This window comes from Macaca thibetana, chromosome 1, assembly GCF_024542745.1.
Source record: "Macaca thibetana thibetana isolate TM-01 chromosome 1, ASM2454274v1, whole genome shotgun sequence".
NCBI lineage: Eukaryota > Metazoa > Chordata > Mammalia > Primates > Cercopithecidae > Macaca > Macaca thibetana.
Window position 1 is genome coordinate 157,894,591 of NC_065578.1, and position 26,695 is coordinate 157,921,285.

The window sequence follows — 26,695 nt, forward strand, 5'->3', positions numbered from 1 at the left end:
TACAGGGAGAGCCCAGACCCAAACTCAAATCTCCTCTTAATTTCAGTCAAGAAACTACATCATTCCAGTCTATCAGAGAAGAGGTCTGGCCTGGGTAAAAGATGGTGTCTTTCTACAGCAAGAAAGATATAGATGGGCTCTGTGCCTGGTGAAGAGGGGAGAGATAACTCAGGAAACAGAAAAGAGGTGACGTCAAGTTTTGCCCCCTTTGTAATTGTGTCCAGGAGTCTGTGACTGTGTGTGTCAATGGAAGTTCTCCATATTAGCAGAAGCCAAGTTAAGATAATCAGAAATAGTTTGGAAGGCCACAAACCTCAACTTCCCCTTACCCAGCCCAGTCTCCTTACTTGAGGAACCAACTGAAGTTCAGCTTACAGCTCTTGTTGATCCTTTCACACCCTTCCTTTCTAAGTCTGGAGAAGGAAAGTTGGAAAAGGGGAACGCAATACAAACATAAGAGATTTCCCTATTTCCAGGGTACTTTCAGCCGATTCCTCAGTTATCAACTGTATTCGAAACACGAGAGAGCCACTTAGGGTAGCCATGGAGATATGACTGTCCTCTGTCTTGTTTCCTTCCTTTTCTCTGCTATTAACATCTTTCGCTACGATTTCGGTAAGGCACCCCACTTCTGCTGGCGCTTAGGTTCTGCAGCTCCTCTCTCTCCTCAGGGACGCTGAGTAGGGATTGGGAACACTTTTTAAAATGAGGAGAGCGCGAAAACATAAGAACGAGTGAGGATTTTCTCCAAAAGAGATCAGCACCATCTACAGCCTCCCCTTCTCCAGCCTTGAGGTTTTGGCGTTTGGTCCCAGCCCGGACTACAAGTCCCAAGAGACCCCGCGGCGAGGGTGTCCTCCAGCGATCCTTCCCTCACGCTTCTGGGTAGTGGAGAGGAAGGTTCCGATATTGGCGCACTGCGGGTTGGTTTGTTTGCAACGGCAGTGACGGAGGTTGGGAGCCTGGCTGACTGCAGGCGGGGGTGTCAAGAGGCGGATTCCTCCTCCCGTCGGCACTGGGGGGCGGGGAGGAGGGAGGCCGGACCAGCGGCCGGGGACCGAGCCGCAAAGACAGAGCGGGCAGAGGCGATGGAGGGCAACGGGGTGCCATGGGGGAGCGAGCCCGTCTCGGGTCCCGGCCCCGGCCCCGGCGGCGGCGGAATGATCCGCGAGCTGTGCCGGGGCTTCGGCCGCTACCGCCGCTACCTGGGACGGCTGCGACAGAACCTGCGCGAGACCCAGAAGTTCTTCCGCGACATTAAGTGCTCCCACAACCACATTTGTCCCTCCTCCCCCACGAGCGGCGGCGGGGCCGAGCGCGGCCCTGCGGGCGATGTCGCCGAAACCGGGCTGCAGGCGGGTAAGGAGGGCAGCCCGGAGGGAGAGAGGGCAGTAGAGGGAAATCGGAGGGCGGACCGCACCCCTGCCCTGCAAAACAAGCCCGAGAAGAGGCAGGCGGAAAGGGGCAGTCGTGCAGTGTGGCCGGGTCCCCGGGCCTGGGCCGGCCGGATCCGGGATGCCTTGGGAGGGCATCCCTCTGAGGAGGGGAGGAGGGGGCCCGCTGAGGGCCCGGCTGGGGGACCGGGAGCCAGGGGCAACCGAGGGCCGGAGTTCCCGGAGCAGCACCCCGGAGACCGGGGTGTGCGCTGACGGAACTGGGCTGGGCCGGCGTTCGGAAAGGGTACCAGTTAATCCGAGGAGTCGGGAAAGTTGCTCTGAGTTGGAGGCGGGCGGGTGCGCAGTTGTGGGTCAGAGCCCCAGTTTAGGGATGGAGCAGAGGCGGCAGGGTGTCCCGGGAGGCCGTGGGACTGTAGTCGGGTGTGTGGGTTTGATGATGTATGTGAAATGTGTTCACACCAATCATGCGGCAGCTCTGTGAAGAGGGGACATTCTCTAAATAGGGTTGGGGGTGGAAATCATATCTGATGGGTGCCAGGGAATTGTCAGAGATGTTGCTCCTGCTTATGGTGAAGAAGAGAGGGAAGGGATCATTTTGGTCCTGAGCCAATGGAGAACTAGCTACTCTTGTTCTTGCATGATTCTTTCTAGGATGTGCCAAAGGCCCCCAAACACTTAAAATCGTGCGTGGTCTTTAATCTTTCCTAACGTCTTGCTTCCTTTTAAACTGCTGTTGGTGGGGAACTGGAGGATTTGTTAACGACTGCGTCTAATTAGGAAATAACTTTAGATCGGAAGAGAGAAGGGACTGGCATTCCATGTAGATAGATCTCTTGGGGACAAAACAGGAAAGAAGTCTGTGGGTTTAATTTAGTGATTCTCAAACTAAAGTGTGCATTAAACTCACCCCAGGGGCGTATTAAGAATGCCATGTCTCATGCTCTAGCTCATTAATTCCGATTGAATAGGTGTGGGAAGTGGGTCCTAAAAATCTAACATGAAAAGAACGTGGAGAGGACGGGCGCCGTGGCTTACGTCTGTAATCCCAGCACTTTAGGAGGTAGAGGCGAGCGGATCACTTGAGGTCAGGAATTCGAGACCAGCCTGGCCAACATGGTGAAACCCCATCTCTACCAAAAAAAAAAAAAAAAACTAGCCAGGTGTGGTGGGTGGCGCCTGTAATCTCAGCCACTGGGGAGGCTGAGGCAGGAGAATCGCTTGAAACCAGGAGGCGGAGGTTGCAGTGAGCCGAGATTGTGCCACTGCACTCCATCCTGTGCGACAGAGTGAGATTCTGTCTCAAAAAATAAAATAATAATAGTAATTATAAAAGACAGTGGGGAATGTGAGGCAGGTGGTCTGTTAAAGTCCCTTCAGAACCATGAATTTAGATACAGCAAATCTGAACACGAGGCTCAGAACTGGATGAATTGTTCTAACTTTGGGTGTTAGCTCTTATATTCCCAAAGTTTTGCGCTTAATGTCCTACATCCGACTGGGAATCCACAAATGGTGATAAAAATAAGATGCTAAGATCATGACAGGGCCCTAAATGATACTATTCCATTTAGTTGGTTTGGATTGGAATTTAAAAAGCCTTATTTTATCTTGTAGCATAAAAGGAGGGGGATTACTAGTTTTTCTGAAGTTGTTTTGACATCTTATGTCCAGAAATATGCTGTCCTGGAATGGACTTGTAGAGAGAACTAGTATCTGTGAGGCTACCAGAAAACAGCTGATGAGAAGGGCTAATGTTTTCTGAGACGATCCCCAGAATGTGTACTTTCACCCGCACCCATAACAGTGCTTTCCAGAGGTGTCCCCTGCTCGAAAGTTTCTCTCACACCTTATCTTAAAAAGCCCTTTATTGCTGTTTTTATTTTAAAACAACTATTTATTTTAGACTTGGCTTCTAAAACAAAGAGAATCGATTAACCTCAGAGAGATGGAGGTTTCCAAGGCACTTTGGTTGGCTCTTGTTTTTATTCTTTAAAAAACAACTTAAGACATACAAATATAACTTTGCATTTCGCCTCATTAGCTTTTCCAGTTGACTGCATCACGAACTAATCTTTGCGTATTTAACTCTTTTCACCGTGTGGAGTCTGTCCATCCCAAATAAAAACCTGGGAGGGTGCAGATGGCAGGACTGGGAGCAATTCGGTTTTGTTCCATAAAATGCTTCCCTTTCTTTCAGCATGGAGAGTTTGGGGGTAAAAATGCACCAAGAAAAGTTAGTGAGGGGACACTTACTATGTATATTTTAGGGATACATTTTCCTAGCTATTTAGATGATCATGTCAGAAAGTAGAAACCACTCCTAAAAAGACAACTAGTTGTTGTTCTGTCGTTTACAGGCCATCTTTGTAAGGTCAAGTCCATTCAGAGACTGTCTCAACTTTCTTTTTTAAATTTTTTTGTAAAGATGGAGTCTCGCTTTGTTGCCCAGGCTGGTCTGAAACTCATGGCCTCAAACGATCCTTCCACCTCAACCTCCCAAGGTGCTGGAATTACAGTAATCAGCCACCACACCCAGTCCTCAGCTTTCTTTTGTGAATGTTAGTCTCTGATTAATAGGAACTTGGATGTTGAAGGAACACTCAATTCTTTTATTTATTTATTTTTTATTATACTTTAAGTTCTAGGGTACATGTGCATAACATGCAGGTTTGTTACATATGTACACATGTGCCATGTTGGTGTGCTGCACCCATTAACATATACCTAATGTCATTTACATTGGGTATATCTCCTAATGCTATCCCTCCCCCCTCCCCTCACCCCACAACAGGTCCCACTGTGTGATGTTCCCCTTCCTGTGTCCAAGAGGAACACTCAGTTCTTACCCAAACAAACCTGTAGGTTTTAAACATTATTTCAGAATGGAAGTGTGCCTCTAGGTTGATGTAGTATGGTATTTGAGCAACTGAAAGAAGATCAGGGATTAACTCTCAATTTGAAATGATTGTACTAAAAGGATGGTAACAATAGTAAAACAATTTTCATGTCTATTTATATACCATTTGTAATGCCATATGATACCAAAAATTTTTATTGTCTCACTTTCACCCACAAAAGAGAGTAAAGGACCCAAAATAATATTTTCCTCTAAAATTTTATAGTTCTGAATTCACTGGGGTCAGTGTAGAGGATATGTAATGTACATGGTATTTTAGAAGTTAAAAAGTAAGGCCGGGTGTGGTGGCTCACACCTGTAATCCCAGCACTTTGGGAGGCCAAGGTGGTAGATCACCTGAAGTCAGGAGTTCAAGACCAGCCTGGCCAACATGGCGAAACCCCATGTCTACTAAAAATACAAAAATTAGCCGGGCATGATGGCGCACACCTATAATCCCAGCTACTTGGGAGGCTGAAGCAGGAGAATCGCTTAAGCCCAGGAAGCGGAGGTACAGTGAGCTGAGATTGCGCCACTGCACACCGGCCTGGGCGACAGAGCGAGACTCCATCTCAAGAAGAGAAAAAAGAAAAAAAAAGTAAGTAGAATGGAATTCCAAAATGGTCTTCTGTTTTTAGAGTAGCTTGACCTATACAGAGAAAACTGAATTATAAGTAAAGTTTCCTTGATTCATTTCTTCCCCTGCTGCCCAAATCACTGGCCTTTTCACTTAGCTATAGGGCGTGAGAGCCCTTTTATCTGTTGATTTTCTTATGTCAGAGGGATCAGAAGTAATGAGATAAAGGCTTTGGGCTAGGTGTGGTGGCTCACACCTGTAATCCCAGCACTTTGGGATGCTGAGGCAGGCGGATCACCTGAGGTTGGGAGTTGGAGACCAGCCTGACCAACATGGAGAAACCCGTCTCTACTAAAAATCCAAAAAAATTAGCTGGGCATGGTGACACATGCCTGTAATCCCAGCTGCTGGGGAAGGCTGAAGCAGGAGAATCACTTGAATCTGGGAGGTGGAGGTTGTGGTGAGCTGAGATCACGCCATTGCACTCCAGCCTGGGCAACAAGAGTGAAACTCTTGTCTCAAAATAAATAAATAAATAAATAAATAAAGGCTTTGAGCACTTCTGAGGAAAGGCAGGGTGGAGTATTAAGAGTAGCAGAGGGAAAAGTATTTTTCTTTTTTTTTTTTTTTTTTTTGAGACAGAGTCTCTCTGTATTGCCCAGGCTGGAGTGCAGTGGCATGATCTTGGCTCACTGCAACCTTCGCCTCCCCTGTTCATGTGATTCTCCTGCTTCAGCCTCCTGAGTAGCTGGGACTACAGGCGCCTGCCACCAGGCCCAGCTAGTTTTTTTTTCTTTCTATTTTTAGTAGAGGCAGGGTTTTACCATGTTGGCCAGGCTGGTCTCAAACTCCTGACCTTAAGTGATCTGCCTGCCTTGGCCTCCCACAGTGCTGTGATTACAGCCATGAGCCACTGTACCCGGCATGGAAAAGTATTTTTCTTGTTTTGTGATCCAGTAAAGTTGCTAGCTGTTGCAATTTGTCATAAACCTCTCAATTTTAAGAAATTGGAGTGGGCCAGGCGCGGTGGCTCACACTTTTAATTCCAGCACTTTGGGAGGCCGAGGCGGGCGGATCACCCGAGATCAGGAGTTCGAGACCAGCCTGGCCAATATGGTGAAACCCCATCTCTACTAAAAGTACAAACATTAGCCAGGCATGATGGCACGTGCCTGTAACCCCAGCTACTCGGGAGGCTGAGGCAGGAGAATTGCTTGAACCCAGGAGGCGGAGGTTGCAGTGAGTCGAGTTCGAGCCATTGCACTCCAGCCTGGGCATCGCAGTGAGACTCTGTCTCACAAAAAAAAAAAAAAAAAAAAAAAAAAAAAAGATAGTGGAGTGACTTAAATATGTCTTGTTGAAATTCTGTGGTCTGTGCTGCCTTCTTGGAATCCTGGTTTCACCTCGTCCTAACCAAATGATCTTGGGCAAATCACAACTGTGCTGTGCCTTCATTTCCTAATCTGGAAATAGGGATTATAACAGTACTGATCTCTCAGGTTCTTGGGAGTGAATCTATGTGCATGTTTAGAACAGGACCTGGGCTGGACGCGGTGGTGGCTCACGCCTGTAATCCCAGCACTTTGGGAGGCCAAGGAGGGCGGATCACTTGAGGTCAGGAGTTCGAGACCAGCCTGACCGACATGGTAAAACCCCATCTCTACTAAAAATACAAAAATTAGCCAGGCAGGGTGGCAGGTGCCTCTATCCCAGCTACTCAGGAGGCTGAGGCAGGAGAATCGCTTGAACCTGGGAGGCGGAGGTTGCAGTGAGTCGAGATCACCCGCTGTACTCCAGCCTGGGCGAGAGTAAGACTGTGTCTTAAAACAACAAAAAACAAAAAACAGGCCAGGTGCGCTCACACCTGTAATCCCAACACTTTGGGAGGCTGAGGCGGGTGGATCACCTGAGGTCAGGAGTTTGAGACCAGCCTGACCAACAAGGAGAAACCCCTTGTCTATTAAAAATATAAAACTAGCTGGGCATGGTGGCACATGCCTATAAAATCCCAGCTACTTGGGAGGCTGAGGCAGGAGAATCGCTTGAACCCGGGAGGCAGAGATTTCAGTGAACCAAGGTTGTGCCACTGCACTCCAGCCTGGGAGGCACAGCGAGATTCTGTCTCAAAAAAAAAAAAAAAAAAAAAAAGAAAGAAAAGAACAGTGCCTGGTAAGGTGCTATGTAAGTATTAGCTATTATTCAATAAATATCTGAGTACCTGGTATGTACTGGGCAATGTGCTACGTATGGGGGATAAAGAGTCAAATAAAAAGGGCCGGGCGCGGTGGCTCACGCCTGTAATCCCAGCACTTTGGGAGGCCGAGGCGGGCGGATCACAAGGTCAGGAGGTCGAGACCATCCTGGCTAACACGGTGAAACCCCGTCTCTACTAAAAATACAAAAAACTAGCCGGGCTTGGTGGCGGGCGCCTGTAGTCCCAGCTACTCGGGAGGCTGAGGCAGGAGAATGGTGTGAACCTGGGAGGCGGAGCTTGCAGTGAGCCGAGATAGCGCCACTGCAATCTGGCCTGGGCGGAAGAGCCAGACTCTGTCTCAAAAAAAAAAAAAAAGAGTCAAATAAAGATACTGGCCTTGGCCTTAGGCCGGTGAAGATGTCTTTCCCTTCTATACTTTTAAGAAAGAAAAAATAATTATAATTATCATCAATAATCGTTTATGTTGGATGATGGATTAAAAAGGTCTAAGAAGACCTGAACTTGGTCCTCTAGAAAGGTATAATCTAAACCATATATGTGTGCAACACATAAAACACATACATAAAAAAGCAGAATGCTACGGTAGGTTATAAGCCTTTTATATGAGTTATAATTCCCAGGTTTTTTATAGCTCTTTGCCTTTGGTGAGCTCACAGCTGTGTTTCTCCAACATTCTTCACCTTTTTGTCACACCTTTTAAATGTGCCAGCATTTAAAAAGAGGGGAAAAGCACTAGTGTACTTATTTAAAATAGGCATTTTTGGCTGGGCGCGGTGGTTCACTCCTGTAATTCCAGCACTTTGGGAGGCTGAGGTGAGTGGATCACCTGAGGTCAGGAGCTCGAGACTAGCCTGGCCAGCATGGTGAAACATCGTCTTTACTAAAATACAAAAAGTTAGCTGGGCATGGTGATGCGGGCCTGTAATCCCAGCTACTCAGGAGGCTGAGGCAGGAGAATCACTTGAACCCAGGAGGCAGAGGTTGCGGTGAGCTGAGATCATGCCAGTGCACTACGGCTTGGGTGACAGAGTGAGACTGTGTCTCAAAATAAATAAATAAATAAATGAATACATAAAATAGGCATTTTTCTTGGTCATCTTAGACATTTGTACGATAAGAAAGTTTAAGTGGCAGAGTGACATTTGGGGAAGGGATGAAAAGTTGGGAAAGAGGAGATTCTTTAGAGCTTCATTTTATAGAGCTGTCATCTCTATGGGGCAGAGGGGTGGGGAAAAGCTGGGATTGTAGGGTGGAGCACAGTGACAGCAATACTGAGGCTGGGATGGGTGTGCTCTGTGGTTGTTTGCCATCATCTGTTTAAAAGAGTTGTCAGTGCATTTCAACATCTTATGCTGAGCATAAGCTCAGCAAAGATAGTGCTATAGTTTTGGTTCTTACTACTTTTAATAAAAGGTAATCTAATCTAATCATTTTTAAAAAGATTAACAAAATCCCATTTTTCCAAGGATATCCAAAACTTGGTCTTTCTTTCTTAGTTTTCTTCCTGCATGGAGGCAGCATACAGTGTCCAAAAGCAAGCATAGCATTTGAATGAAACCTGAGTTCCTATTCAAGTGCATTCTCTTTTTAACTGTGTGACTTGGGGCAAGTTACTTAACCTATTTGAATCTTGGGTTCTTCATATATAAAATGGGAGTAATAATGCCACATATTATATGATACCATTGATATGAAATATCCAAAATAGGCAAATTTATAGAGATAGAAAATAGATTAGTGGTTGCCAGGGGATGTGGGGAGAAGAAAATGAGCAAATAAGGGGTGACTGCTAATGGGTATTGGATTTTTCTGGGGGGAGATGAGAAAGCTCTGGAATTAAATAGTAGTGATACTTGTACAACTTTGTGAACATACTAAAAGCCACTGAATTGTACACTTAAAAGGGGTGAATTATATCTCAATAAATAAATAAAATGGGAGTGATAACAACTGCCTTACAAAGTTGTTGTGACATTTGAAGATAATATACCTTAAAGCACAGGCATATAATTAGTGCTAAATATATGTGGCTGGCTGTTTGAGTGGTGTGTGTGTGTGTGTGTGTGTGTGTGTGTGTGTGTATGGTGAGCATTGATTTAGAAAGTTAGAACATGGGGTTGGCAGAAGAGTGAGAGGAACAGAAAGATGGAATGTGGGACAGAACAATTTTGAGCTAGAGGCAGATTTAGGCCCGAGTGTCTAGGCTGCCAGTCCAATTCTGCTTCTGCGGCTCTTCCTTTGTTCTTTTCTGATCTGACTATGGGAATACAAAATGCACCCTGGCAGTGGAGAGACTCTGTTACAAATGAGTCATCACCCAGGCTCCACAGCTTGTATGGAACCGTCATTTACTTAGTGGGAGACTATCTGATTGAATAAGTATAATGTGGCACTACCTACTCAGGCTCTTATTCTAGTTTCCACTCCCTGACATTCAGGGCATCAGACCCCTTGTTGCTGATCTTGCTATCTCCTGCTCCCTGGGAGGAAATGGCCTCCCCAGCCACAGTGGCTGTTTGCACCCTTTCCCTTTTTAGCCTTTCTCCTTCCGAATCTTCCTTTCCTGGGGTAATCTGTTTCCCATGGTACAGGTCTGCCTGGTGTTTTGTTGTTGTTGTTTTTGAGACAGAGTCTCGCTCTGTTGCCCAGGCTGGAATGCAGTGGCACAATCTCAGCTCACTGCAACCTCTGCCTCCTGGGTTCAAGCAGTTCTCCTGTCTCAGCCTCCCAAGTAGCTGGGACTACAGGCGCACACCACTATGCCAGGATAATTTTTGTATTTTTAGTAGAGACAGAGTTTCACCATATTAGTCAGACTGGTCTGGAACTCCTGACCTCAGGTGATCCGCCCACCTCGGCCTGCCAAAGCACTGGGATTACACATGTGAGCCACCTTGCCCAGCTGGTCAGCCTGCTATTAAAAAGGGTTGGGAAATTCTGTCCCCTCCCCTCTCCCTCCCCTCCCCTCCCCTCCCCTCCCCCCCCCTCCCCCCTCCCCTCCCCTCTCCCTCCCCTCCCCTCCCCCTCCCCCTCCCCTCCCCCTCCCCTCCCCTCCCCCTCCCCCTCCCCCTCCCACTCCTGTCCCCTCCCCTTCCCTCCCCTTTTCTTATTTTATTTTTTAAGACAGTCTCACTCTTGTCGCCCAGGCTGGATCTTGGCTAACTGCAACCTCTGCCTCCTGGATAAAAGTGATTCTCCTGCCTCAGCCTCTCAAGTAGCTGGGACTGCAGGCATGCACCAACCACACCTGGCTAATTTTTTTTTTTTTTTGGTAGAGACAGGGTTTCACTGTTTTGACCAGGCTGATCTTGAGCTCCTGGCCTCAAGTGATCTGGCCACCTTGGCCTCCCAAAGTGCTAGGATTATAGGCATGAGCTCCCATGCCCAGCCTGCCTGCTTTTAAAAGAGAAAATATTGCCTTTAAGCTTATTATAATTTGCAATATGTTTAGTCTTAAAAGTCATTACTGATTTCAGTATAGTTAGTTCTTCAGCCTTGCAAGTAGTTTTTAAAGAAGGCGTGGATTTAAATAAAAATCCAATCTGGGTTTTATATTTTGTTTTGCTCTGTCTACTTTCTCCTTTTCTTTCTCCATGCTTCTGTTCCCTGTTTTACTAGGTTAAGAGAACAGGGAATCTTTCTCCAATAAATGCACTTCTCAAAAACAATCCTTTCAGAATAACACCTAAAAAAAGTTATGGAAATATAGGGGAATATGAATTTTACCTTATACCTGTTAGTCAGTTAATATAGGCTCTGCTCATACAGATCATGCTTTTATTTACTTTCTTTTCTTTCCTTTTTTTTTTTAAAAAAAAAATTTTTAATTGCATTTATTTTAATGCTAAATTTACTCCTGTGTCATAAGTTTTTGTTTCTTCAGTTTCTTCTGGGATAACTTTTTCTTCTGGGCAACCTCCTCTTTTGGTTTAGGAACAATCTGTTCCTTTTCTGTAAGGATCATCTCAATGTGGCAGAGAGAGCACATGTATGGGTTAATCTGACCATGAGCTCTGTAGGTCCAGTGGTGCATCTTAGGTGCTTTTTTCACTTGGATATATGCTGAATGACCAGAGAATCTACACCTAAACCCTTCAGTTCAGCATTACTCTCTGCATTTTTAAGCATGTGCAGCAAAAATTCAGCAAGCTTTTTGGGCCACTGACCTTTTGTCCAGCCCCACTGCTTGGACTGGGCAAACCAACCAACTCCACCATTGTAATGTTGGAATGGTACACGCTGTTTCTGTAAAGTGATGTCTTTCAGATACTTCGTGGCTTTTCATATACGCGTACCCTTGATGGCCTGAGAAGTGTCACGAGTATTCTTCTTTTTTTTTTTTTGAGACGGAGTCTCGCTTAGTTGCCCAGGCTGGAGTGCAGTGGCGTGATCTTGGCTCACTGCAAGTTCCGCCTTCCGGGTTCATGCCGTTCTCCTGCAGCCTCCGAGTAGCTGGGGCTACAGGTGCCCGCCACTACGCCCGGCAAATTTTTTTGTATTCTTAGTAGAGACGGGGTTTCATCGTGTTAGCCAAGATGGTCTCGATCTCCTGACCTTGTGATCCGCCCGTCTTGTGATCCAGCCTCCCAAAGTGCTGGGATTACAGGCGTGAGCCACCGTGCCCGGCCTAAGTGTCACTAGTATTCTTGAAGTGAACACGAAGATTTGAACCTCTTGATTTGCATGATTTTGTGGGGTTCTCTGGGTCAAGTGAATAGTGAACCATTTTCACAGCTTACCTCAGGCCATGTAGGGGAAGAGGCCCCTTCCCTTCCCCCTCTCCCCTCTCTCCTCTACCCTCTCCCCTTCCGTTCTCCCCTTCCCCTCTCCCTTTTCCCCCATCCCCTCTCCCCTCCCCTTCCTGAGTTTCCCAAGTTTCCTTTCCTGAGTTTCGTTCTTGTTGCCCAGGCTGGAGTGCAGTGGCGCAATCTTGGCTCACTGCAACCTCTGCCTCCCGGGTTCAAGCGATTCTCCTGCTTCGGCCTTCCTGAGTAGCTGGGATTGCAGGCATGCACCACCACGCCCAGCTAATTTTGTATTTTTAGTAAAGACAGGGTTTCACCATGTTGGTCAGGCTGGTCTCGAATTCCTGATCTCGGGTGATCCTCCCATCTTGGCCTCCCAAAGTGCTGGCATTACAGGTGTGAGCCACCGCCCCCGGCCTTTTCTTTTGTATAATTAGCTGTGAATATGTTTGTATTAGTCTGCTGACAAGATTGTGTACCCCTAAGGGTAAAGAGTATGTTTTACTCATTTTGTACCCCCCGTAGTGCCTACCATAGTGCTTTGTACATAATGGGCAAATAAATATCTGTTAAATTATTTCCACAGCTGGTGGATATTGGAATGATGTTTTGAAATTAAATGCAATTTAATTCCTTCTTTGGAAGGGCATTTTTTGGCCCCATAGAACATAAGAATTTTTGTAAATTTATACATATTTTACCCTCTGGGCCCCTAAAAAAGAACAATGATAGGTGACTCAGCATTTGATAGGTGACTAGTTAGGCTGCAGTTGCATTCTTTTTTTTATTAAAAAAATTTTGCTTTTAATTTTGTGGGTACATAGTAGGTTTCTATATTTATGGGACACCTGAGATTTTTTTTTTTTTTTTTTTTTTTAGGCGGAGTCTGGCTCTGTCACCCAGGCTGGAGTGCAGTGGCGCGATCTCGGCTCACTGCAAGCTCCGCCTCCCGGGTTGACGCCATTCTCCTGCCTCAGCCTCCCGAGTAGCTGGGACTACAGGCACCCGCCACCTCGCCCGGCTAGTTTTTTGTATTTTTTAGTAGAGACAGGGTTTCACCGTGTTAGCCAGGATGGTCTCGATCTCCTGACCTCGTGATCCACCCGTCTCGGCCTCCCAAAGTGCTGGGATTACAGGCTTGAGCCACCGCGCCCGGCCACCTGAGATGTTTTGATACAGGCATGCAATGTGGAATAAACACATCATGGAGAATGGGGTACCCATCCCCTTAAGCATTTATTCTTTGAGTTACAAACACTCTAATTACTTTCTTTAAGTTATTTAAAAATAGACAATTGGGCTGGCGTGGTGGCTCATGCCTATAATCCCAGCACTTTGGGAGGCTGAGGCGGGTGAATAACATGAGGTCAGGTGTTCAAGACCAGCCTAACCAACATGGTGAAACCCCGTCTCTACTAAAAATACAAAACTAGGCGGGTGTGGTGGCACACACCTGTAATACTAGCTACTCAGGAGGCTGAGGCTGGAAAATCACTTGAACCTGGGAGGTGGAGGTCGCAGTGAGCAGAGATCACACCGTTGCACTCCAGCCTGGGCAACAAGAGTGAAACTCTGTCTCAAAAAAAAAAAAAAAAAATTAAGTTATTATTGACTATAGTCGCCCTGTTGTGCTATCAAATAGTAGGTGCAGTTGCATTCTATGCCAGTATCCTAAAGAATTATTTTCATGTTCCAAAGAATGACTTGCATGCAATGCCAGTAGATCTGAGCTTCACCATGATATGGCAAGTAAATTGTTAATATTCATTCACTCAGCAAATCTTTATTTAATGCCTGACTCTGTACTAGGCACAGGTCACACATTGGTGAACCACTCTATCTGACTAACTGAGATTATTAATTCCAATTGATGTTATGAAGGAAAGAAGGATTAGTGTTTCATCGTGTCCCTCCCAGAGGATTTTCTACAAATTGGTTATCTACTTAACCATTAGTTGTCTTTGAGTGGGTAGAAGTGTAGGGCATATGGAAAGTTGTAAGATTAAATGGCATTGATAAGAATAGGAGTTGAGGCTGGACGCAGTGGCTCATACCTGTAATCCCAGCACTTTGGGAGGCCGAGGTGGGTGGATCACCTGAGGTCAGGAGTTCAAGACCAGTCTGGCCATGGTGAAACCCCATCTCTACTAAAAATACAAAAAATTGGCTGGGTGCGGTAGCTCATGCCTATAATCCCAGCACTTTGGGAGGCCGAGGTGGGTGGATCACCTGAGGTCAGGAGTTCAAAACCAACCTGGCTAACATGATGAAACCCTGTCTCTACTAAAAATATAAAAAATTATCCGGGCATGGTGGCGGGTGACTGTAATCCCAGCTACTTGGGAGGCTGAGGCAGGAGGATCTCTTGAACCCAGGAGGCGAAGGTTGCAACGAGCCGAGATCGGGCCACCGCACTCCAGCCTGGGTGACATAGCGAGACTCTTGTCTCGTTAAAAAAAAAGAATAAGAGTTGAAATGTTCTGCCCACTTTCTGATAGTAGAGGAAAATCAGCCTATTTTCTCTTTGATGGAAAGATTATATCATCTTGTTTATATGGTTCAAATGCAGAATGCATTTATGAAGATTACTGTTAGAGCTTCTTTCATTTCTGTCTGTCTTAGAAGTTACAGACAAGCCAGTAGGAAAAGTACGAGGTGTGGGTGGATGTGGTTTTTTTGGTTATGATTTTAAGACCTAAGGTTACTTTGCTCCTTCTTACAGGAAAATAGCCTCTAGGGATGATGGGGTTTGCTTCCTACATGGTGCAGGGAATCTGAGTAGTGTCATTCATAATAAGACTATAGAGGGTGAGTTCATGTGGGGGTGCAACTTTTCTATTTTACCTCTCAGAGCTCTGACTGGAGTACCCTGGGAGGATGCCAGTCTCAGTATAGGCCATTCTCAGGTTTGAAGGTTGATTCAGTTCTTTGCCAACCTATGAAACCTGGAACTTGACACTTACGTGACCAGAGGAGAACAGATGTAGAAATGCTTAAGATATGTGTCTCCTTGCTTTGAGCTATAAATGAGACTCTCTGAGAAAGTTCCCTTATGCGTAATGTTCCTCCAAAGTCCAAACCAAAACTCTTGAAGGGCAAGTTGGTCAGAGCATGGAGACTCATCAGTATCCCCTGCGGATTCTGGTTGAAGTGCCTGTCAAAGGCAGTGCGTTTTTCTGTTTTCTTCTCTAGGCAGTGTGAACAGCTTGGATGTATTCCCCAGCTGTGTGCCACGTGGCTGTGGGAACCTTTTGACCACCACTTTCTTTCCAGTTGGGCTTTATTACAACATGCTTCCGTTCCCTGGGGTGGTGTGCTCTGGGCTCAGGATGGTGGGAGTAGGACTTGAGGATTGTTTTGCTTTTCACTTGTCAGTTGTCCCAAAGAATTATGTCTAGGTTATATATTTATAAAAGCCTTTGATTTTTTTTTAATTCCACTTCTTTTAAAAAATTACTTTCATCCCCAAAGTGTCTAATTTTAGTTTCATCAGATTAAGAGCTTTAGTGCCTGGGAAACTGAGGCAGAAGAATTGCTTGAAACCGGGAGGCAGAGATTGCGGTGAGCCGAGATCACGCCACTGCCCTCCAACCTGGTGACAGAGCGAGACTCTATCTCAAAAAAAAAAAAAAAAAAAAAAAAAGCTTTAGTGCCTTATTTATGCCAGACAAATTTCAGTTTAGATTTTTTTTTTTTTTTTTTTTTTGAGATGGAGTCTCGCTCTGTCGCCCAGGCAGGAGTGCAGTGGTGTGATCTTGGCTCACCACAACCTCTGTCTCCTGGGTTCGCGCCATTCTCCTGCCTCAGCCTCCCAAGTAGCTGGGACTACAGGCACCTGCCACCACGCCTGGCTAATTTTTAAAATATTTTTAGTAGAGACGGGGTTTCATTGTGTTAGCCAGGATGGTTTCGATCTCCTGACCTCGTGATCCGCCCCCCTCGGCCTCCAAAAGTGCTGGGATTACAGGCTTGAGCCACCGCGCCTGGCCAGTTTAGATCTTTTTTTAAATCTTTTCTAGTCTATTTAATGGGGAGACAATTTCCCAGGCTTTTTTTTTTTTTTTTTAAATCAAATCAAACTTGCCAGAGCAAAGACTAAGGCCCTATCACAAATGCAGCTAGGTTACAAGACTAGTTTAAATAAAAGCTCTTTCTATTCAATTGAGAGGGACAGTGAGTGAACCAGTATGGAGTTTACGTTTTAGAAATATTCCTTATGATATACTCTAGCCTCAGCGTTTAATATTATGGCAATATCGAGGTGCAAGGAGGAATGTGGGGAAATACAGCTAGTAGAAGAAAAGTCATTCTTAAGTTTTAGTATATAAGAACCCCACTGAGGAAACCTCTTTCACTTTCTCCTGATTGAACAACTGACATGCTCTTCTGGTTCTGTCCCATGGAGATAATTGGAAAAGTTTTGCTGCTTCAACTTGGAAAAATGGTTTGTTGGTATAGGATAAAAGTAGTTAGTGTATAGTGGCGATATAGTCTCTACCACTAAGTAAACATAAGGGGTCACTACAGGCAGTGCAAAGTCAAAGTCAGGCTTCCCCTGGTGGTTTCTTTTCTTTTTTTTTTTGAGATGGAGTTTTGCTCTTGTTGCCCAGGTTGGAGTGCAACGGCGCGATCTTGGCTCACCGCAGCCTCCACTTCCCGGGTTCAAGCGATTCTCCTGCCTCAGCCTACCAAGTAGCTGGGATTACAGGCATGTGCCACCAAGCCCAGCTAATTTTGTATTTTTAATAGAAACGAGGTTTCTCCATGATGGTCAGGCTAGTCTCAAACTCCCAACCTCAGGTGATCCGCCCTCCTCGGTCTCCCAAAGTGCTGGGATTACAGGCATGAGCCATCACGCCTGGCCTGGGTGGTTTCTTATTTAATGAACCTGATGGTTACAGGCAACTTTTATCAGAGTGTCCTATACTGGAACATCATGTTGGTCTATACTGCTTAGACTTGTGGATTTGGATTCTAAGTCTGATTCTAAACTACTTACTTCAGTGCCTTGAACTTACATCAGTGCCTTGAACTCTCCAGACTCTGAGCAAGCAATAGTAAATATCACAGGAAGATTGATGAGATGGAAGGTAATGTGCAGGGCAAAAGTGGAGACAGTGAAGAAACTGTTATTGTTCAAATCCTATTACTGTTGTATTTGATGTATTTTTTTTTTCCTGCTGGCTTTTCTTGTCAAGTAAAATCCTATCTCTTGATCTCTTTCCTCTGAGATCAAGAGCTGGATACGCTTTACTAGGTATACCTTTGGATCCTAAAAAAAATTATTTTGAAATAATTTCAAACATACGTAAGTATTGCAAGAACAATAAAAGAGTTCTAATACCTGCTTCCTGCAAATTTTCTAGTTATTAACATTTTCATGGATTTGTTCCATCACCCAGTCTCTCTCCCAGTCTCTCTCCTTCCTGATGTATATTAGATGTAGTCTTTTAATGAAACTTTTGAGAGCTGAATGCAGATAGTTTTTCTCATCTCCTCTAAACACTTTAGTATGCATTCCTCCCAAACAAGGATATGCTTCTATGATCATCATACGGCTCACCAAATCAAGGAATTAACCTGGCTTCAATACTACCATCCAGTCCACAGACCCTGTTCAGGTTTTGCCAACTGTCCCAACAATGTTTCCTTTTTTTTTTTCTTTCATCACAGGGTATATGATGTCAACTCATCCCTGGAGATGTTTTCTCCACCTTAAATTCACCATTTTTAGGGCCAGGCACGGTGGCTCATGCCTGTAATCCTAGCACTTTGGGAGACCGAGGTGGGTGGATCACCTGAAGTCAGGAGTTCAATACCAGCCTGGCCACTGTGGTAAAACCCCATCTCTACTAAAAATACAAAAAAAATTAACCAGGCATGGTGGTGCATGCTTGTAATCCCTGCTACTTGAGAGGCTGAGGCAGGAGAATTGCTCGAACCCAGGAGGTGGAGGCTGCAGTGAGCTGGGATGATGCCATTGCACTCCAGCTTGGGCAACAAGAACAAAACTCCATCTCAAAATAAATAAATAAATAAATAAATAAAATAAAAAAATTCACCATTTTTTCCTTTGCAATTGATTAGTTTGTGAATTACCATTTTTTCCTTTGCAGTTGATTAGTTTGTGGAGAGGTGTTCTTATATTTCATTGATACCCTGTTTCTCAAAAAACCTCCTTCCAGTAGACCTGGCATTCACTGATAACGCCCACCTGTCTCAGTGATGGGGTTTTTTTGTTGTTGTTGTTTTCTTTTTACAGGCAAGGTCTTGCTCAGTTACCCAGGCTGGATGGAGTGCAGTGGTATGATCATAGCTCACTGCAGCCTTAATTTCCTGGGCTCAGGCAGTCCTCCTGCCTCAGCCTCCCTGGTGTCTGGGACTACAGGCACATGTCACCGTGCTTAGCTAATTTTAAAATTTTTTGTAGAGATGGAGTCTCACTATGTTGCCCAGGTTGGTCTTGAACTCCTAGGCTCAAGCGATCCTCCTGCCTCAGCCTCCCGAAGTGCTTGGATTACAGGCATGAGCAACCATGTCCAGCCCAATGGTGATGTTTATATCCATCATTGCTTCTATATGTATTAGTTGTAGTCTACTGTAAAGAAGAGCTTTCCTTTTCTCTTGTTTATTTAATCAGTGTAGACTTGTGAATTTTTTCAATGGATTGTAATATCTTCCTATCACTTTTTATTTTTATGCATAAATTGTCCCCACTTTGGTAAGTTTCCCTTCAAGCTGGTTCCTGTGTCCTTTTGACATATTCCCACCTTTGGATCATTGTTAATGCTTATAAACTGTTATACACTGCCTTCCAAATGCCAGAAACTAAGCCCTCTGTGAAGCATGGGGTTGACTTCCTTCAAGGAACTACTTCCATCTCTGCGTCCCATACATTAAAGCCTCAACTGCCAGCTGCGATTCTGTTCCCTCTGTAGTGTGACCAGTCTCAGGAGCAGTTTCACCCAGAAAGGAGCTTCTTCAGCATGCTGCTGAGTGTGTTCCCATTTCACATGGCTCCCAGGGAGTATCAGCCTCTAGGGAGGCGGTCTCCTCTCCCCAGGTGCCAATACTATCTGCTTCTTAAAAGCTGTGAGAGATCTTAACATGGCCCTGACATAGAATAACTTTAGAGAGACTTCTGCGAACTTGACTTTTCCGATTCCAGCAAGAGCTTTGGCTACTAGAGTGCATTTCAATCTCTAATCTTCAATAACCATCCCCTTCAAATGAAATAGCGTGTACTACTTGGTCCTGAAGGTTCTGAAAGCCAGACTACCTAAGCATCTGTTTTCCTTAAATGAGAGTACCTCCTATGTCAGTCTTTCAAATTTAGCTGAAGGTCAGAGAGCTTGTTTGGGAAGGATAAATAAATATTTCTGGACTGAATTTTTTCTCTCTCAGCCCCTGGAATTTTGTAGTTCAGTACTTCGAAGCTTGTGGTAGAATTGACTGTAGTAGAAAGACTATATAAGATTACTTTCTCAATTTAGGATTTGTTCTTTACTTTTGGTACAGATAGTAAAAAATAAAACATCACTACCAATTTGTGGAAATGCATATTTGTGTCACTGGTTGGCTCAGTTAACTATAAAATCCTTGGTTTTTCTTTCTTTCTTTTTTTTGTTTTTTTTGAGGCGGAGTCTCACTCTGTCGCCCAGGCTGGGGTACAGTGGCGCGATCTCGGCTCACTGCAAGCTCTGCCTCCCGGGTTCAGCCATTCTCCTGCCTCAGCCTCCCGAGTAGCTGGGACTACAGGCGCCCACCACCGCGCCCGGCTAATTTTTTGTATTTTTAGTGGAGACGGGTTTCACCGTGTTAGCCAGGATGGTCTCAATCTCCTGATCTCGTGATCTGCCCACCTCGGCCTCCCAAAGTGCAGGGATTACAGTTGTGAGCCACCGCGCCCAGCCAATCCTTTGTTTTTCATTCACTTTCAGAGGGGACTTAAGTTGACTTCCCATAAAAGCATGGAAAGTTCAATGTTAGAAGTGATATGTTTGGCCGGGCATGGTGGCTCACACCTGTAATCTCAGCACTTTGAGAGGCTGAGGTGGGCAGATCACCTGAGGTCAGGAGTTTGAGACCAGCCTGGCCAACATGGTGAAACCCTGTCTCTACCAAAAAAAAAAAAAATTAGTGGCACTTTCCTGTAGTCCCTGCTACTTGGGAGGCTGAGGCATGAGAATCGCTTGAACCCGAGAGGTAGAGGTTGCCCTGACCCGAGATCATGCCACTACACTCCAGCATGGACGACAGAGCTGGGGTTTTGGCACGCACCTGTAGTCCCAGCTATTTGAGAGGCTGAGGCACAAGAATCTCTTGAACCAGGGAGGTGGAGGTTGCTATGACCTGAGATCATGCCACTGCACTCCAGCCTGGGTGACAGAGCTGGAGTTTTCTTTTTTTGAGCTCTGTCTCTGTCTTTTTTTTAGGCCAGGCATGGTGGCTCACGCCTGTAATCCTAGCACTTTGGGAAGGTGAGGTGGGAGGGTCACTTGAACCCAGGAGTTTGAGACCAGCCTGGGCAACATAGTGAGACCCCATCTCTATTGAAAAAAAAAAAAAGATTTTTAAAACTACTGAAAGAGGGAAATCCTTGGGTACCAGGAACAAGTATTGCAGTAATAACTCTGTCAAGACCTGAATTAACTCTGCAGTCCATGTTAACTTTATGAGCTGCAGTAGTATAATAAAGCAAAAGTATTTTCTATTTCACCGACTCTTATAGTGCCTTCCCTACGTTGGACATGGACTGTACCTTAAGAGCCTTTAGTTACCTTTCACGAGTATGTATTACTGATTGGTAGTGGCTGAAAGGTGTGATAGATTTCCTCACTCATCTTAAGGGTCATAGTCAACACTTCTCTAACAAAAGACAGGTTAACAAGAGAAAAGCATAACAAATTTATGTGACACAGGAGGCTTTAGAAATGAAGTCTCAAGGACCCAGGGAAAACTGTCTGTTTTTATGCTTAGGTTTGATGAAGAATTCACTGCCGTATAGAAAGGGATTGGACAGTAAGACATGATCTAATGGTAACAGACTGAGAAACCCACCAAGACTGGTGTGCTCAGGTCATTCTTGGGCTCTCTATGTAGCATTCCTTCCCCCAGGTTATGGGATGGGGCAGGACCTCTCTAGAATGCGGGTCTTCAGAGGACAAGAGAGTGACCTTTCTAGTTTTATGGCTTGCTTCAGAGAAGAGGGTTTCTAGTTAGTTCTTTTTTTTTTTTTTTTTTTTTTTTGAGATGGAGTCTCATTCTGTTGCCCAGGCTGGAGTGCAGTGGCATGATCTCGGCTCACTGCAGCCTCCACCTCCCAGGTTCAAGTGATTCTCCTGCCTTAGCTTCCCAACTAGTTGGGACTATAGACACATGCCACCATGCCTGGCTAATTTTTGTATTTTTAGTAGAGGTGGGGTTTTACCATGTTGACCAGGCTGGTCTTGTAGTGATCCACCCACCTGGGCCTTCCAAAGTGTTGGGATTACAGGCATGAGCCACTGTGCCTGGCCAGGGTTTCTAGTTTCTATGGTCTTGAGGAAGAGGAATTCTGGTTTCTATGAGTAGCTTAGGGGGAGAAAAAGGGGAGGCAGACAGGAGGCCAGGAGAAGGTCAGAGAGCAACCTTGCTTCTGAGGCCTTCCAATCTCCTTTAGTTCAAAGTGCTCAGCATGCCAAAGCACCATACTTTGGGGTATTGTTTTCTGAGCCTGATGGGATGGAAGTAGGCAAGAAGGAGAGTGTATTGCTACAAATCGATTGCCATTACCCCAGAAACAATTTAAATAAAATATCTATCCTAAAGAGTCACTAGCAATGGAAACAGGTCATGAGTATTTCCTCCCTCCTGTCGTCTCTTTTCAGAGTAGTCACCCAAACAATAATACACACTGACTGTTGAGTGGAGCATTAAGAATTTATCTGAAAAGAGTGTACTGTTGCTGTTAGCAAAGAAGCTTTAGAGATCTCAGGTAGAATAACGTTTTTTGAAAGTGTGTACCAGCCAGTGGTCATGCTGCGGTTTTCTCCATATGCTTTATTCCTCATGGTTTGAGACAACTTTCGTAGGGATTATATCAGTCTGCTTTACATTGAGGTCCTACAGTTACTAAATCGCATTTGAACCCAGATTGGAAAACAATGTGGTGTAGGGGGCATTGTCTACTGGCCCCCAGAGATCTAAGTACAGTTCCTGCTTATCTCTGCAGTTCGCTGCTCAGAGAAATGGGGAAACCTGAGCTGTTTTTTGTTTTTTGTTTTTGAGACGGAGTTTCGCTCTTGGCACTCAGACTGGAGTGCAATGGCACTATCTCGGCTCACTACAACCTCTGCCTCTCGGGTTCAAGCAATTCTCCTGCCTCAGCCTCCCGAATAGCTGGGATTACAGGCATCAGCCACCATGCTTGGCTAGTTTTTGTATTTTTAGTAGAGATGGGGTTTCACCATGTTGGCCAGGCTGGTCTCGAACTCCTGACCTCAGGTGATCCACCCGCCTCAGCCTCCCAAAGTCCTGGGATTACAGGCGTGAGCCACCGCGCCCAGCCTGGTTTGGTTTTTTGAGCATCCATTTCTTCATCTTTATTATTATTATTTTTTGAGGCAGGTGACTCACCCAAGAGAGTCACACAGCAGCGTGATCACAGGTCACTGCAGCCTCAATCTCCCTCGGGTCAAGCAGTCTTCACACCTCAGCCTCCTGAGTAGCATACCACCATGCGTAGCTGATTTTTAAAAAATTTTTAGTAGAAACAAAGGTGTGGCGGGGGTTGCTCCCTTTGTTGTCCAGGCTGGTCTCTCACTTCTGAGCTCAAGCCATCCATCCATGTTGGCCTCCCGAAGTGCTGGGATTAGAGGCATGAGCCACCACTCCTGGCCCATTTCTTCATTTTTAAATGGAGTTAATAATAGTCTTTGTCTGGTAGAATTATGAGCTTTAAATGAGACGAAGCAAATAAAGTGATCAATACATATAAAGGGCTCAATAAATGTTATCTAAAACAAAAACCAAAATGGGTTGCTGCTTTAGTTGTTCTTCTCTTTCATCTAGCTTGAAACTTTTGTTTAGAAGTAAACAAAAAATCAAAATCTGTATTTAAGAACAACCACCAAGAACAACAACAACAACAAAAGCCTTGGTTTGCACTTAAGACGATTTGGTATGAATTTTCCCCCAGCCAGAGTTGGCAGGGTTAATGTGCGCCAGCTGAGAAGCCATGCTGTTACCTTCTGGCAGCCCATATGCAGATGCTGTTGTATTAATTACAAAAGAAAACTCGATTAACTTGGAAGTCCTTTAACTGTCAGTGAGGCAGCTGCTCCAGCTCTGAAACAGGTTTTCTTCCTCCCTTCTACTGTCAGTCTATAGCTTTTAATCTCTTCTTTAGAGAACTGGTGAGACTGCACTGTAGGTCCTCAGAGCCCCTGGCTAGTTCAGTCTACTTTTTGATCTGCAGTTATAGTGGTCCAAGGGGCGCTTGCATAGATTCACATAATTTAAAACAAAATAAAAACAACCAGACCAACCACCCATCCCCCTCATATCATTGTTCTTTCAGCAGTTAAAACCTGGCATTTTAGAACTGGAAAGCATGTTAAAGATGATCTAATCCAACTCCACCCCCCTGCATTTACCGATGAGCATTTCAAGGCTCAGAGAGATTGAGTGGATTGCCAAGGTCACAGAGCTAGTCAGAGTGGCAAAGCATGTCTTCATTCTCATGCTGTTCCCGCTTCCATATTGCACTCCACATCACTGAGCAGTGTGCTCAGAATCCAGGAGTAAAACCATCTGCTTTCAACTTCATTTCTCTCCAAGCCCTTGTTCAAATCTGGTAGAGATGTCAGATGGATGAAAAAGCTAAAGATTTAGTGGGAGAAGCAAAGGGCTTGGATAGTGACGTGTTGGAAAACAGAGACAGTGATGTTTGCCATAGACTTCTAACAGTGTACTGGGCTCAACTTCAGCACCCTTTCCTATTGCACTGGTCTTTGGTTGGTTTGACAGTAGCAAGTTTATTTGTGGTGACTTTTTGTAGGAAAGATGGAGGTGGGGAGTGTTCATTGGGGTCAGATGAATAATGGGGTGTGTCTGCTGTGGTTTTGGCTGATGCAGCCTGTTTCATTGGCTGTCCTGTAGTTGACACTTTGTCTCAGAGGTGCAGATGCTTTCTCCCTCTGGTCCTGAAAAGTGATTTAGTTGGTTTTCTTCTCTATTATCCACTCTCCTGGTAGTAGCAGTAACAAAGGTTATTAGGTTTGTTGGTCTTTTTGTGATGAAACCATTTTTATTATAAGAATTTAAAGGTTGTCAGTATGCATTCACATGTAGACACTTATGTGAAAATCTGGGGAGGACTGGGAACAGAAGAAAGCTAGGAAGTGTAGATGAGGGTGAAGACACTCTAGCTGGACTTCTCACTGCTCGAGCTAAGACTATGGTAGTTAAATTCCACAAGATGAATGGAAGGGTCCTGTTCTTGTTTTTTTTTTTTTGAGATGGAATCTTGCTCTGTTGCCCAGGCTGGAGTGCAATGGCACGATCTTGGCTCACTGCAATCTCTGCTTCCTGGGTTCAAGCGATTCTCCTGCCTCAGCCTCCCAAGAACCTGGGATTACCACCATGCCCGTCTAATTTTTTGTATTTTTGGTAGAGACAGAGTTTCGCCATGTTGGCCAGGCTGGTTTCGAACTCCTGACCTCAGGTGATCTGCCCGCCTCCGCCTCTCAAACTGCTGGGATTACAGACGTGAACCACTGCATCTGACCGAAGGGTCCTATTCTTTATCCACATGAAGGAGGTTTTTAGGAGTGATGGTTGCTCTTAAACTATTCATCATGATACTGGACTTTTCAAAGTACTCAGTGGGTTTGCTTACAGCTTTCTATAGGTAGCTCTCCCCACTAAATGGATTCTCAGACAAAACAAACAGATCTGTAGCATTAAGCCCTTGGTATGTGTCAGGCATTGTGTTGGGTGTTGAGGATGAAATAGGATGGTTCTTCCTGCTTTTGATGATTATAAACAGATCATTAGAATAAAGCATGGTAAGTGTTCTGCAGTTGTGAATAAGGTATGAAGGGACTCAGGACTGGCTTGCTGCTGCTTGTTAATGACCACACAAGCAATTGGCTGTGTCCTCTTGCTTTTAGGTTGTAGATCAAAAGAGTAGACTAGTTGTCTGGTGTTACACTCTTGTATTTAGTAAATACCCTTGCACAGAATTATATACTTAGTTAACTCTGTTTGGTTTTTGAAAGGAACACATCTCTTTCCCAAGAGAGTAGATTGGCTTGTTTCAGTGTCTGGTGTTGCTGATGTATATATGCAGGCCAGGGTGATATCCTTATAGACAGAGAGATATGAAAAGAAGGGCCCTAATGAAATGCATAGAGGGATTTGCGTGAACACAGACCTCTTTAACCCTTTTGGCATTACTGTTTGTGGAAGAGAAGGATGCTTAGGGATTTGAAATTGTAGCTGGGTAGGTTCACTCTGAAGTAGAACCACCTCTTAATTGACTCAGGCCTCTCTTGCTTCAATTCCGGCAACAAACAAAATAAATGGCCTACAAATAATTTAATGCAGCTTATGGTTAAGTGACTAAAACAAATACTGTTTCAGTTAGTGCCACCCAAAATTTCAATTATGATGGATGTGTTTGGCTCAAGGATTGTCCTTTTTGTAGCCTAAGAACTGTGTGTCTGTGCTGTTCTGAACAAATGCGGGAATTGCCTGAATCTTAGAGGTAGGCAGACACTGATATTGAGGGAATAAGGAAGCGATATAATTCAGACTGAGAATTTCAGTGAACTAATTTCGGGTTATTTTTCCCAGACAGAGATTCTCATTCTTTAGGAAGCTTGTTCTGTCTTGAACATTATTTGAATGCGTTTGGGGAAGTTATCCATTTAAATTAGTAGTAGTTGCCTTGAAAGGAGAAGTTTTTTTGTTTTTGTTTTTGTTTTAGATTTTTATTTTATTTTTTGTACAAAACATCAGGTTGGTGAAAAACAGATTTTTTAATTGACACATAGTAATCGTACATATTTATAGGATACATGTGGTATTTATAGGATACATGTGGTATTTCGATATGTGGGTAACAATGTGGTAATGGTCAAATCAGGGTAATTGGGATGTCCATCATGGAGAATGTTTTTGAGATAAATCACATCTCTTTCTAGATTTGCCTAGATTTTATCCTAACAGGCAGTTATTTCCCTTTGTCCTATTTAGGGTCTTGTCTCCCATAAACAGAAGGAATGTGATTTGATTAGGAGGTATTGATGTTAATTGAGCACCCCAGTGTTTTAAGGAAACAGATGACTTGGCAGCTGGGATGTTGTCACCAGCTATCAGAGCGATGAACTGGAAAAGATTCTAGAGCTTATGCAAACCTGAATAGCATTTCATTTTATACATTTATACATTTTATGTATTTATAGCTCATACATTTAGTAGTAAAATATGTCACAGTGAAGAACATAAGCTAAAGCCACATATGGTAGATAAATTTAAAAGGGCTCTATAGTGCTGTATTATGTGCTACATGATGGCATCTTGGTCAACAAAGGTACAGTATTTTTAGCACACCTTTTCTATGTTTAGATATGTTTAGATACACAAATACTTAAGATTGTGTTACAGCTATCTATAGTATTCAGTACAGTAACATGCTGTACACATTTGTAGCCTAAGAGCAATAGGCTACACCCTATAGCCTAGGTGTGTAGTAGGCTGTACCCATACCACCTAGGTTTGTGTAAGTATACTCTGATGTTCACACAGTGACAAAATCGCCTGATGATGCATTTCTCAGAATATATGCCTGTTGTTAAGCAACACATGACTGTAATCTGT

General features: G+C 44.6%; 1 protein-coding gene and 1 pseudogene across 2 annotated transcripts in view; one reads left to right on the plus strand and one right to left on the minus strand.

Moving 5' to 3' along the window:
• Window positions 1–904: 904 nt before the first annotated feature.
• The window catches only part of DSTYK (dual serine/threonine and tyrosine protein kinase), a 71,543-nt gene continuing 45,752 nt past the window's right edge, over window positions 905–26,695 (plus strand). For both annotated transcript variants that reach the window (XM_050763036.1, XM_050763046.1), the window contains exon 1: window positions 905–1,359. In XM_050763036.1, the coding sequence (XP_050618993.1) occupies window positions 1,089–1,359 (271 nt within the window). In that variant the 5' untranslated portion in view covers window positions 905–1,088. The remainder of the gene's footprint in view (window positions 1,360–26,695) is intronic.
• LOC126939567 (60S ribosomal protein L17-like) lies at window positions 10,936–11,813 on the minus strand (annotated as a pseudogene).